Source organism: Mangifera indica, chromosome 7 (assembly GCF_011075055.1).
Source record: "Mangifera indica cultivar Alphonso chromosome 7, CATAS_Mindica_2.1, whole genome shotgun sequence".
NCBI lineage: Eukaryota > Viridiplantae > Streptophyta > Magnoliopsida > Sapindales > Anacardiaceae > Mangifera > Mangifera indica.
In genome coordinates this window covers 16,790,911-16,806,006 of record NC_058143.1, presented here as the reverse complement: position 1 = coordinate 16,806,006, position 15,096 = coordinate 16,790,911, and the positions used below count along the sequence as shown (strand labels likewise).

The following is a 15,096-nucleotide window of genomic DNA, read 5'->3' as shown; positions in this document are numbered from 1 at the left end:
CCTTAATGTATGCATTGAGTTGTTAATCTTTTCCAACATTCATACATATGCAAAATGTATATTCATTTTTAGTATAAAGTTTTCTCGTAATCCAAGTTTCTATTTGCAAAATAAACACTTATTATTGACCACTAAAAATAAAATAATAAAATTATATATATCTAGTTTTAAGTATTCAAATTATGTATCATTTTATGATTGAATAATTATAAATTAATTATAAACTAATATCTAATCATATAATTACACATTATTTGGTGTTTAATTAAATATTCAAAACCAAATTCACATAACACTACTTTAAATAAAAATTATAATAGATAAATAAATATGAACTATAAATAAGTGAAAACGCAAACATCTTATGGGATCTATACAAACTCAAGAAAGCTCAATTTAGAGGAGGATCATAATCCTTCTTTTTTAAAATCACATTTCCTTGTAAAAAATTATACATGACTAATTGCAATAGTTAATCATGATTTTGGATTATTAATGAATTATTACGATGACCGATTAAGAAATTTCAATCTTAAATTATTGATGATAGAGCTTAAAAAGAATCAAAAGACTATAAATTTTATTTCCCCAAAGCTAAAAACAAAACAAAAGGGGGTTAGGCAATCTTCCAAGTTTTTGGTATCCTTGGCATTTTTTATTAGTTGATGGAACCTTAACCTTTTGGATAATTGGATTGGAAGATATAAAAAATTACAAGATTAAAAAGAAATTATAAAAAACTTTCAAAAATTATAAAAAATAAAATAAATGAAAAGAGAACAAACAATATTGTGTGGCTGGCTACCACTATGTATAAACATCCATGTCTCTATTCATGGGAGTGGATTTTGAGGCTCAAATTTTATGCGGAACAAGCAATACCCACTTCAACAAGAAGATGATATTAGAAAGTTCATAGAGATTTACACATTTTCATTGCAAAGGAAAATGTTACTTTAATCCATATAATGGTATTTTACCAATTTAGAATGTTTTTCGTACGAGTAATATTACATGCATAACTTTATGATTGAATAACTTTAAATTAAAGATTAAAAAAACTCAATAATATAATAACATATCATTGTTTGTATATAAAATTATATACATTATTTGTATATATAATTTATTGTTTTCGTGTATTTGGATAGCTTGCTTTTGGCTGCTAAAAACCCAAGGGGGTAATAAATAGAGTGGGCTAAATGGGTATTTTATTAAACAATTGAAAATTGTAGAATCAGTGACAATTAATCAAAGTTTTAAATCGTGATTGATATAAGATTTCTTTTTTCTTTTTCTTATGGTAGCCGTCTAAGCAACTACTTATTGAAAAATTGGCAAGTGTTTTGCTATTTTGGGATTAGAAAGTCTAAAGTATACATGTTACCTAACTTTATAGTATTCATTTGTCAAATAATGGAGGCCAAGGTCTTGCATTTGTGCTTGGAGAAAATGTATATGCGATTGCAACTTGTGATTAGGAAACAAAGGACAAGACAAAATACTTTATGTCAATTTGTTCTCTTTCTCCTTCTTTGGATTTATATTGGGGGAATATCACTATTGACAAATACAGAGCAGAGATATTATTTTTAGTGGCAGATTAAAAATTGTTTTGGGTTCTTATAATCATTTGAATTGAATGATTCTAATAATAGACACCATTTTTATAATAAACATTATTAAAATGGAATAAGATTTTTTTAATAAAACTATATATATTCATTTTAAATATATAAATGAATACATATTTGATATATGTTATTAAATAATTGAATAATTTTGAATTAAAGATAAAATAATACTGAATTATATGATAACATATTATATGTGTACTCAAAAGTATGTACACATTTTTTTTACACCCAAGTCAAATCATCCCTTTGAGTAAAACTTTGGATTTAGTAATCGTTCTTATAATTACTGTATTAGGTAAGTAAAAAATTTAATCTTGAAATATCGTTGAAAAATATTAGAACCCTTCTTAATTATGTTAATGACAACTGTGTTCTTAATTATTTAGTAGAATTGGAAGCTTATATAATAGTGTATAACGTTTGGCATAATAGGTAAAATAGCACTTGAGATCTCATGAGCGAAAGTAAAGGGGAATGAGGTTGACATGGCGGCGTTGCAAAAGCAAATTTAGGCCAAAAAGCACTTAGCCCTCCCCTCATACAAAGCGTAGTAGGAGCTTTACCTTAAGAATTAAGTACCTTGGGATTCTGTTTTGCCTGAAATTCTCTCTCATCTTTGCATCATTTGAGGATTAGATAGGACCAATGTACCATTATACCAATGGTAAGCCTTGATGCTAAAAATCTGGGTTTGGAATTAATAGTGATGTAGTTAGAAATTGACGGTCTTGATTGTTTCTTGGATGGTGAAAAAACATTTCAAACGGGCCTCCAAAACTTCTCTCATATTCCATTCATCTGATATTTACTGGGCCATCTCGCAGCAATCAAGGATAAACAGAAGGGCCACCTGCCCATTTAGAGCATTTTGCTCATGCCAATTTAAAGCATTTTGCCAATTTTTCCGTACATAGTATTTAATTATATATTATATTTTCACTTAGCTTCTAATTTTTATAAATAAATTAGTAAAATTAGTTTATCCCATGATACCTTATATAACTTCGTAAAGAAAAGTTTATATACAATTTACTGTTAAAAGAAATCTCTCATATCTGAGTGTGTCACCTTAATTATTATAATAATAAAAACAGTATTATATGTATAATTTTTATATATAATTTTATCTATAAATAATAATATATCTATAATTAAATAATTAAAAATTAAAAATATAATAATAATTAATTATTTAATAATATATTATTATTTATATATAAAATTATATACAGAAATTATCTAAAAGTTTTATTATAATAAAAATAATCGTCTCCGGACTCCAAAAATTAGTAAAGCTACGACGTAAATACGTTCACATTAATTACAACATTTGGGGAACAGCTCACAACTGTACATAAATTCTGCAACTAGCATTGAAGCCAGTTCAATATTACTGCTAGCTGCTGCTGCAGCAGGCGGTTCATTCATGGACGTATAATTCGATCATGGAAGATGAAAAATATCTACAAAGAGTTATGCTGTTATTCACTTAATTTCTACGTAAAGCATCCTGACTCAGTCATTCATAATAATATAACAACCCCCAATTATTTTTTGTGTTTATTAAATCCAGCTGAGGAAAACCGTCGCTGAAATAGGGTCTTGTTCCAAAATTGTAGAGATATATATTCACGTTGACGTTGACGACAAACTATCCATTCATCATCAGCATTAAATCCAGGATTGGATTGAATAATTATTTGGATAATTGTTGTATTTGAAAGAGTTTACGCCGGTGATGTGTCCTAAGATATCTGTTGACAAATCGTTCACATCATCTTCTTCTTTGATGGCCACCACCTGTTGAAAGATTCAACAACTGTGAAAAATGGATGATGATAATTGATAACGTGAAGGTAAGTTTTAATAGTGGATATCTGTTAATTACTTACTTCGTCTTCATCATCTTCTTCATGATTGCTACAAGTTGTTCTAAGGGTCTCTCCGAAGTCGTCGTTTTTCGCAAACCTTCCTCTGACTCTAGGCCGGCTATCGGCCAATGTTTTCCGGCAGGCATACTGTAATAATTTGCATGTGTTAATTTATGGTGCGAATTTGTGAGTATAATTTGCGTCAAAATAGGGTTAATGAAGTGATAGTAGATTTGCCTTGATTTTCTTGCTGAAATTCCTCTCATTTCTTTTCTTCAGGTACCTATGGATCTTCTCCTTCCTTTGCTCAACCGATAATTTCCCTACTTTAAACGTTGAATCCTCCAAACTTGATATCTCTGAGGCTATAGGAGTTGAACTGCTCGCCCCTCCCACCAGTTGTTGACTGTCTCCACTAAGAGCCTTCTAACAAAATTACAAAGTAACATAAGTTATTTTTTTTTATGCTTTCCCTATTAAAGTGGTTTATATTTGACTAGTACCTGTAAATCTCCAGGGTTGAAAACACGCTGAAGAGAATCTGGACAGTAAATTCCACCATTATCACCCTGGTAGTCAAGTTCCTGAAGTTGCCAGTCAGAACCTCTAAGAATGCCGCCGGTAAAAATCCCACCGCTATCGGTGGATAGTGCGGCGCTCATGGTTCCAGTAGGCATGTATGTGGTCATTGCAGCAGGCCCGAGAAAAGAGCAAGAAGGAGAGGAAGGGTTCAAAGGTACATAAGAAGGCACGGAGGAGAGGCAATCTTCTTCAAAAACTGATGGCAATGGTTGATGGTGAGGCCCTAAAAGACTTAGCGCAACGGCTTCAACATGGTACTGTGATGAAAGTCCATCAACGTTTACATCGGATATGGGGATTTGATGAGGTTGCACTGAAGAGAAGTCAAATTGGTATTGTTGAGTGGAAAGAAACGGGTTGACAGAAAAGTGAGGAGATGGGGAGAAGTCTATGGAGGCTGAGATGTCATTGTCAATTTCATCTTGGGAATCAAAGATTATTGAGAGGTTGTTGCAGCTGTTGTTGTTGTTGTTGCTGTTGTTAGTGGTGGCCGTGGTGGTGGTGCTTGTTGCGGTGGTGGCCGGCGTGGTTGTGTTAGTATTAGCATTAGTGTTGTCCTGGTAGCCGTGGTTAAACTTGTCTGCATCTGTGGGCAGAGAGGTGTTGTTGGTATAAGATGAGTTCTCTTGGTAATAACAATTTGAAGAAGAAGTAACCTCCGAATTCTTAAGAGTTTCCGAAAACAACTCAGGATCACAGAAGTCAAAAATTCGAGCACTCATCGGACTCGAAATATCATCCTGTAAAACAGAAAATAATCCAAAACAACGTTAAGATCACACTAAAATATAAGTTAATAAATTAACTGCTGTTAAACTCGACTTTTACTTTAGCCAAATAAGAAACATGATTCTTCTTCATTTGTAATTTTGAAGATGGGGTTGAATCTGATTCTTATATATTTATCTACAAGCAACATCTGATCGTAAAGACCATCATTTGAAAGAAAGAAGGAAAAACAAACTTAGAAAAAGATCAAATATATATTCTGCAATCAAGCCTAAGAATGGGGACCTTGTTTGATGTGCTATCAACCGCTACATGTCTTTTCTTTATCTCTCACTTTTTCTTTGATATGAAAGGGAATTTAATGAAAATTTGAAACAAAGTTGATGGTGCAGTTGCGGAGCACCAATCTTGAGCCCAAATTTGATGACAAAACACACAAGTTCTGGGAAAGAGAATAATCCAATCAAGGAAATTTGCGAAAGGAAGAAAAGATGTTTCTTTGTCCACCATGTGACGTGTGAACTAATGTATTTAATTTAAGAACAAGAAAGTTCATAGTTTGTTATTGGTGTTCGATTTATAGAAATAAGCTGAATCTAAACAAACAATTGAAAAAATAAAAATAAAAAAGAATCGCAATTAGAAAGCTTAAACAACAAGCACGAAAAGTGATGATATTCCATATTGATCAAAAGCAAAGAAAGAAAGAAAAATGAAAATGGAGGAATAGATATTATTGCTTTAGATAATGACAGTTTGGTTCGGAAAAGAAAGTTTGAATTTCATTCTTTCTTTCTATTGATTCGCATGCATAAACTTAATTGAAAAGAAAATTGAATTTGGCCCTTTTTGGTCGTGCAAATTCCTCCTGAAGTCAATCAAACCTAAAAATAAGGCATGATATTTGCAAACTAAAGGCAAAAGAAGGATAAGTTCACACATAAAATATCCGACCGAAAACGACAACATTATCAAAATCCGAAAACGATTTTCATATTATACAATAAAAATTTATCTATAACCCTAATTAACTTGCATTAAATCTGAAAAAGAAAAGAAAAAAAGCACACACGCGGATGAATTCTCATACAAAATATAATCTTAAAAAAAAGTTTAAAAATACAGGTTTTGGAATGAAGAGAATTACAATCCGAAGCTCTTCCTGCTGATGAAACACGTCCTGCTGCAACATCGTCGTTTTCTTCTGAACCGGAAACTAAACAAAATCCGATTTAGAGATCTCCTAATGTAATAATAGCTTAAGAAATTAAGTAATAATTAATTTATGGACTAAGCAACGTCAAGAAGTGATGTAAGTTTGGAATGTAAGAGTAAAAGAGAAGAAAAATAAAGCTCCATTAAAGACTCACAAAGCGAGAAAGAGAGAGCAGAGGTGTTTGATTTCAGAGAAAGTGTAGAGAGTTAATATATTTAGGAGAGGGAAAACGTTTGAAGTTTGCTAGGAAAATGGAGGGTATGGGGTGTTAAAAGTTAGTTATATATAGCGGTTGTGTAAGGCTGTCCGTACGGGGATAGATGCCAGCTTGGCATCTGGCTTGTGTTAAAGCGACAGTCATGGGGAGCCGATCGTTTCCCTCTGAACCAGCGTGGCATGCGTTTTTAATCGAGTTTTTTTTTTTACTCTACACTTCGCTACTTACGCGGCAGGGCTGCGACACGTGGAATTTTGGATGACGTGGCAGGGCTGTAATGTGGCCCCGTTCACCGCGGATGGACTTTTGCTGTACGGGAGCTTGTTTCCTTTGTCGTAACGGTTTGACCAGAGTTTGAGTTGACCAAGCCTTTTGAAAGACCATATGTTAACCCTGTATTTAAAATTACAAAACTACGGACTTGGTGAGTATCAAATACATTTTTAAAGGATTAGTTACTTTTGGAAGATTAACTCAATATTAAAATTGTAAATTAGCAGAGACTACAACAGTAATATTTCTTTTGTTTGGGGTATTATCGTAAAATTAGTTTTACCAATTTCATGGATAAGACTATGGCATATAAATTAATATGTAGAAGAAGAAGAAGAAGAAGAAGAATTGAGTTTAGGGTTTATTTTGTATTGGATAAATTCTCATAATGACAATAACTCATAACCATTCTGTAAGATTAGTTTGAAAATGGAGGATTTTAATGTCTTCTTCATGTTCATTTTTGCTAGTGACATCATGTCAGTCTCATTGTTTTCCAAGTTACCGACTAAACTGGTCAATATTCTTGTTTTCTAGATTATATATTCTCAATTATCAATTGTAGCTAGTCTTGTTTAGAATATCGGTAAAATTATATATACTTATTTTGATTACACAAATAGATATATATATTTTTAAGTGATTAAATAATTTTAAATTAAATATAAAATAATACTTAATTATGTAATAATATATATAAATATGTATTTATTTATATATTCAAAGTGAATATATATAATATTACCTTTAATATCTTTATCATGATAAATTAATTAGCTTAATTGGTAAATTAATTGTGGAACGTTGACAATAAAAAATCTGAATGTAGAACAATTTCTATTAGCTTAAAACCAAAGGCAGCAAGGCTTATTACATCATTTTCAATCTTGAATAATTGAGACCTTTTAAATATCTCCATCAATTAAAATTTAAATAGGTGAAAAATGTACTTTAAATAAAAGTATATGAATGATCACCCTCTCCAGAATTTCTGATTCCGAAGATTGCGTAGCTTAGCTACACTCGTATCGTATGTCATTCCCTATTAATCATCCTCTCCAATAGGTATAGTTAGAAGTGGAATACTTTATTATGGTTTTCAATGTATATATACTTAGAATAAAGTTTTAAATAAGAATAATATTATATGTACTTATTTTTTAGACACAATTTATATATATAAATTATATGTTATTATTTAATTTATTTTTAATTTAGAATTTTTCAATTATATGATGATATATAATTTATATATATAAATTATATATTTAAAATAAATACATATAATTTTATTATTTTAATAATTATGAAAACACTAGAGGAAGAATCAAGAAAAAACTAGAGGAAAAATCAAGTAAAACTATTTTGATACAAGTTGGACAACGTATGGGCATTGTGCTTCCAAAACAAGATATGAAAATGACCCCGTTGATATTAATAATTTAGAAGAAACTAACCTCAATCGAAAATTACCCCTTTCAAGGGTGTTCAGTTTCAGTAATAACACCTGATAATCGATATTTTATTATTTATATTATATAATTTAGTTTGTTAGATAATAAATAATTTTATTAATATTTTTTATTAATGATGATGTGATAAATAATATAATATAATCTAATTACTATTTTCATATTCGATATTAAAATATTATCAAAATAATTTTGATTTTGTTATAATTATATATATATTTATTATTTTTTAAATATTAAAATACACTTATTTTCAATTATAATAAATAATAAAAAGAATATTTTATAATAATTATACTTAAAGACATTTAAATAAAATAATTTTTAATTATTTTTTAATATATAACTAATCACAATAATTATTTATACTAATTTTTATTAAATATAATAATAATTTATACCTAATAATTTTTAAGATACTCTACTTTATAAATGTTTTTTATTTTTGATAATAAAAAAATATCTGTACCAAACACGTAACCTCAAATTAAAGATTTCTTCATAAAACAATTATTTATTTATTTATCTATATATATATAATACAAATTTAAAATACAAAAAGAACGAAAATTGGATAATTATTTACATATAATCGTTGAATCATTTTACATGTATCTCGAAATAAAATTAACATGGTGCATAAATATTATACATAATGCATGGTTTATACAAGGTGAAAATTAGCCCCTTTATGAGTTGCTACAGTATCAAGTAGATCGAGTAGATAAACAGTGAAAAAAATAAAATTCATTCTTTCCAACATGCCTTATAATGTGTATGGCTAAAATTTTGTATGTATAACGAGGTTCTCACATGTGGGGAACATTTTATATTTGGTAATTGATACGTGCCAATTAGTGTATTAATTAATTAATTAATTATTCTTTATAGTATATATATATTTTTCTTGTTCTAATTTAGACATCCAAATTCCAAGCCAATGATTGCACAACAACACTATATCTCCCAAGTGCAAATATACCATTCAAAATCTGACAGCACAATAGCTAAAATATCAACAAAAATTATTTTTTTTAAATCTTCGGAATCGAAGAGCAGAATATATTAAAGCTCAAATCAAAAGTTGGCCACAACTTTGACAGACCAAGAGTCTCAATTGAGCAAGGTTTATTTTCTTCTTTTAATTTGCATCAAAACTTTAATCAACTTATCGAAATATTTCTCGTGCATGCAATCTTCCACATAAATGCTCTCAAAGAGTAGCTTAAATAGTAAAAAATATGAAATTCTCAAACGAGAGAATTTTGGTTCGAAATTCACTAATATAATACCAACTTCATACCTTTAACTTATTTAATATAATTATTATAAGGTCAATTATTAAATTTGAGATTTATTTATTCAGTATGATTAGTACGATTTCAAAAAAATAATTCAACTCAAATAAGATGTTAGCAAAAATTGAAAAAAAAATCTTATCTAGGAATAATATATAATCAATCTCTCTCTTTTTCTCTCTTTGCGTATAACATAGGCTTAACATGTCTTGTACTTTGTGTTTCTATTTACCTAACTCAACTTTGATACATGCTTCTTTATTTATGCTTTACCCATATTCATGTTTTGTCATCTTGTTTTAGCAATGCCCTAGAACAGTGCTTCTCTAGTTAAAATTAGGGTTTCTTTGGTTCTTCGTATGAAACAAGACTATCTTTAATTTCTAATCGAATCCCATATGCAAGATTATGTTGTACTAAAATACGGCTCTGAATTAGTAACATATTCCTGGAAGTGAGAGGCCTTTTATAAGGATGAATAAGGTATTGAATTTAAAGCTAGTCACATGGAGGAATTTATCCCTCAAGATTCTGCACAATTCTCCATGCAGGTGTCAATCGCCCATCTTCTTAGCAGCCTCTTCGTGATCTTAAAATTCTTATTACGAGCATATCTATATTTTTTCGAATCCGATATGTAACTACAAACTCTACATCTGATCAACATTTGCCAAGTCAACTTTAAGATCGTCTTGGATCTCATACGTAAACAGTAGATTTTTAATGCAAGGTAAGAATATTATGCCTCTAATTATGATGTAACTCTACCGTCATTCATGTTATGCGATTCTCCTGATTTTAGTGTAACTTTATTCAAAGGTTCTTTAGTCATCACGGCTGGAAATGCCATTCAGCAAAAGTTTCTACAACATGTATATATCTCTTTTATTCTTCACTCGCCCAATCAAATCATGTTTGTCCTTCATTCTTCTGGGTTCCATATCCTTGAACTCTCTCTTTGACTGATTAACCATCCAACTAATTATCATTGGCTTTCCTGATCAGACACTTTTTTACTTAATTAAAGTTGAAGGATAAGGTTTAATTTTTTACTGAATATATGCTTAAGATTATGATGGGAAATAGAAAGATATTTGTTGAGAGAATCTAATTGTTGGGAGATATTTCCCCTGCAATCCTTTTAATTAAATCTACTTTGGAGCAAGACAAAGCTGAAAATTCTAAGGGCAGAACACATTGATTAATTCTATATATTCATCTTCTTTATTCCTGGCTAGCTATGATGTTCTTCCCCAAGAAAGTACCCACATTTTTTCAAATCGGCCTGCGCATATAAAGTATAGCCAGCTGATACCTTTTAAGAGAACTTTGGCCACAATTTAGATAGGCCAAAGGACTATGTCCCATCTAAGTTTTAATCCATTCTCAAAAATATATTTATAACATTTTAAAAACTCAAACACCCACTCATAAACTATTAAACTTAACCAAAACTGTTAGTTATAAGGGTAAAATAATTATTTTACCACTAATATTAAAACAAATAAAATTATATCTCATTTTCTTCTCTTAATTTAGAAAACTAACAATTTTCCTAAGATTAAATTTTGAAAAATTCACTTTTCCCCGTAGGGTTTGAAAAACAAATCCAACCAATTATCCAGCGAAAAGCAACCTCCCTCTCTGGCATTTCTCTCTTGACGATGTTTCCCTTCCTCTCCGGAGGCCTCCTTCATCATCTGGATGAAACATCATCTAGACGATGTCTTCATTGTCTAAACAAAGTGTCATCTAGATGATGCTTTATCATTAAGATCTTGACGACGAATATCATCCTTCATGGTGGTGGGTGGTCGTTCTTCATGGTTGAATCTGGAAGATAGGTGAAAAGTATCAACCGTCGGCCAGAATAGTGGAACCCTAGGGTGAAATGCTAACTTTTTAAACTTTGAGAATGAGGATGAAAAGTTAGTTTTTAAAATTTGAAAGGGAAAATGATATTAACTTTTAGGGTTTTAGGGTTTAGTGATAAAATAACGATTTTACTCTTACTTATAATTAGAAATTCTAATTAAATTAGCACATAAGTTTGAGTTTTTGAAATCTCGTAAAATGTGTTTTGGGGAATGCTCTAAAACTTGGGTGATAAATAACCCTTTGGCCACTTAGATATGACATATTGTTGATTTGTACTTGTTGATTTCCCAAAACCTATTTATGAATCAGTATTAATTTTATAATTTTTAAGTATTTTAATTATAAAAATGTTTTTAGCAGCTATACAAATTCTTTTTTTTTTTTTAAACCGCTACATTTGTTCCAAAAGCCTATAGGGTTATTCCACCTCTTCATCAATTTTATTAATTTTTATGAGATTACCAAATTTTCTTAATAAAAATTAAAGATCGCTCTTATAGGAAATTTTTGAAATTTCTCCATATTTCAACTTAACATGCAGTGGGGAGTTTGAAACTATGAAGTATATAAATTAAACAAATTGAAGCAAAAGGCAGCCATCAATGATTTAATTACCTCAAGTCTTTTAAATAACAAGAACTACTAAGGCAACTTTATATGTTAGTAGAAGAAGGTACTAAATCTTAAAACTCATGTATTAATTATAGATAAAACTAGAAAGAGATATATCATCAATTTAGTGTAACTTCAATCATGACATATATAATTATATATGATAACTTTTTTTTTTTAAAATGAAAAACCTCATTCCAACTAAACTAGGGATGGCAATGGGGAGGGGCGGGGAGGGGATATCAATCCCCGTCCCCGTCCCCGTTGCGGGAATAAAAAATAATCCCCGTCCCCTCCCCACGAAGGAAAATCCCCTCCCTATTTCCTCCCCGTTCCCGCGGGGAAAAATCTCCTCCCCATCCCCGCCCTGTCCCCGCGGGGAAAAATCTCCTCCCCATACCCATAAATATAAATTTTAATTCTTTTATATATTTCAATAAATAAAATAAATCATATTTTCCCAAAATATCATTTGTTACAAGAGCTACAAAATATTCTTTGTTATTTTAGTTCAAATATAAAGTTTTCATAAAATCTAACAATATGCAATAATCAATCTCTTCATTAGTAGCTCTTCATGTATGTGATTTAGGGTAATTTTATAATAACATTAAATTTAACATTTTTTATTCACTTCAATTGATTTTATCATATTTATAATTTATTATTTTTTGTGTGTAAAACCTGGTGGATTGACTAACTAAGTTTTGAAGTTGAAATAAAATTAATTTGGTGCATTTACATTTTATGATAAAGAGATTCTGGAGTTTTTTTAATATATTAGATTAATAGTTTAGAAATTAGTAAAAGCTAATAATTGATAATTCAAAAATTAGTAAAATTAAAGTTATAGTTTTAATAAATCATAATGTAAAAATTTCTAAAACTTAATAGTTTAAAAATTATTATATTAATATATTAGGTTTAGGGGGCGAGGAGGGGCGGGGCGGGGACACATGTATCCCCGTCCCCGACCCGTCCTCGATTACGGAGATTTTTTTCGTCCCCATCCCCGCCCCTTTCTCCGTTTTTATCGGGGAACCCCCTTCCCGTTAGGGTCAGGGCCCCTAAAATCGGGTATAAATTTCCATCCCTAAACTAAACCATCATATTAGGCTAAAACCTACCATATCGAATAGGATAAACTTTAGATTTAATGATCAACCCTATAACTACTTGAACCTAATAAATTAAGAGTTTGATCTTGATATATTGTGAGAAAAGATTTTAACTCATATTCTCTTATACATAAAGCTTCATCTTTCGTTACTTAATCTATCATTTGGGGGGTATATATAGGATAACCTATGTGAGTACTGTAATTATGTATTATAATCACATTTTTAGATTATTTAAGCCATAATTCAAAAGATAGTAATAGGGCTGGATTCGAGCTAAGCCGAGCTCGGCTCGGTTCATATATGGGCGGCTCGAGCTCGACTCAAGCTCGGCTAAGGCCGGCTTGTTTCGGGCTCGAGTTTGGCCCGACTCAATTCGGCTCGTTTTTCGTTATCAAAACGACATCGTTTTTAATATATATTGGTCAAAACGACGTCGTTTTGTATAAAAAAATTTTAAAAAAAATCTGTTGAGCCAGCTCGATCGAGGTCGGCTAAGCCCGGCTCGTTTTAGGCTCGACCGAGCTGAGCTCGAGCTCGAGCTTGAGCTGGCTCAGCTCGAGTCTAGCCCTAGATAGTAAGATTAGTTTTTTTTTTTTAATTTTTGAATTATTGGACTATTAGATTTTATGAATTTTTTTACATTTCTAATTATATCCTTTGATAAATTTTAAGATTCCACTCCTATCACCTATTTTAAAACTAAGCTATTCTTTATATATTCCTATTATTAAGAAAATATATGACTGATTATTTAAAAAAATTAATTAACTTAATCCTTAATTTTTTTCTAATCTAGAATCTAAAGAATATAATGTTTATAAATTATAATATAAAACATTAAAATGCAACCCTTCACTCAAAACTCAAAAAATATTTATAATTAATTGCCTTCATATGCTAAGACTATTTCTTGAAATTAATCCCTATGCTAAGACAAAATAATATTTTATATCTTTTGTGCCACATTTTCTATAAAAGTATATTTATTTATTTGTTTGTTTGTTTGTTTATTTATTTATAATAAACTTTTTAAGGAGTGTAAATGGATATTTTATCCTATAGGAGTAAACCGGTATTTCATCATATAAGGTAAATTAATATTTTTCAATAATTGTAGTTTAAACATTATACTTTTGATATATCCTTAATACCGGTTTAGTCCCTCTTAGTCTTAACATTTGTCTTAGGATAATAGATGGTGTTAAATAGGGTTAGATTCAAGCCGAACAGAGCTCAGTTCGGTTTACATATAGCTGAGTTCAAGCTCGTCCAGTTCGTGAAAGTCAAGTTTGAATTCGGTTCGAATTCAGTTCGGTTCATTTTTCGTTATTAAAACAATGTCATTTTAATACATATTGGTCAAAACGACGTCGTTTTGTATCAAAAATTTTAATTAAAAAATTTAGCGAGTAGCTCGAGCTCGACTGAGCTTGGCTAGGGCTAGCTTGTTTCGAGCTAGTTCGAGTCCAGCCCTAGTGTTAAATGTCAAACTTGTACCCAATAAATTCTAGATACTCTTACAGAAAACCAACACAAATCTTGTGTCACGATTTGGATATACTATGCAATCTCATTATCTTTTTGATGGACAATTGTCTCAACTGACTTGTAATAGTGATATCTTTAATTGGTATGAAATTAATTGACTTCGTTAACTGATCCATTATCACCCACATCACATTAAAAACTTTCTACCAACCACAAAATCTATCAACATGTGTTTGTATTTGCACTCAGGAATACTAAGGGTGCGTTTGGTCGAGGGATTTTAAGATTACCTTGGTAATCTATCTTTTATTCTCTTGTTTGGTTTGTCAGTAATAAAAGATTACAGTAATCTTCTATTACCAATGCTGACGTGACAGGTAATATAGGTGGTAATCTGATTACCACCTTCACCTTAGGTATTTAAAGATTACTGGGGTAATCTTGAGTTTATTATAATTATATTATTATTTATTAATTTTTTGAGATAAAAATAAATTTATTTTTAATTAATATGACAAATAATATAAAAAATATTTAAAAATAATTATATTCAGGGACATTTAAGTAAAATAATTTACTAGTAATCTTTTATTACCTTTAACCAAACACAATAATTATTTATACCTACCAAATTTTATCAAACATAGTAATCATTTATACCCAGTAATCTTCTAAGTAATCTATCTTCAAGATAATTTTTCT

At 30.1% G+C, this 15,096-nt stretch overlaps 1 protein-coding gene across 4 annotated transcripts; it reads right to left on the bottom strand.

Moving 5' to 3' along the window:
* Positions 1-2,999: 2,999 nt before the first annotated feature.
* On the bottom strand, positions 3,000-6,278 carry LOC123220559 (zinc finger protein HD1-like). Of its 4 annotated transcripts, XM_044642814.1 has the most exons (6): positions 6,190-6,278; positions 5,967-6,035; positions 4,012-4,830; positions 3,746-3,934; positions 3,530-3,655; positions 3,000-3,437 (listed from the first exon to the last, which is right to left on the bottom strand). In XM_044642814.1, the coding sequence occupies exons 2-6, from the start codon at positions 6,009-6,011 to the stop codon at positions 3,309-3,311; spliced, it is 1,308 nt and encodes a 435-aa protein (XP_044498749.1). In that variant the 5' UTR covers positions 6,012-6,035; positions 6,190-6,278; the 3' UTR covers positions 3,000-3,308. The 4 variants fall into 4 exon arrangements, with proteins under 4 accessions (XP_044498749.1, XP_044498748.1, XP_044498750.1 ...); XM_044642813.1 differs by having other exon boundaries at positions 5,967-6,268; XM_044642815.1 differs by having other exon boundaries at positions 3,746-3,931; positions 5,967-6,268.
* Between the last annotated feature and the right edge of the window lie 8,818 nt (positions 6,279-15,096).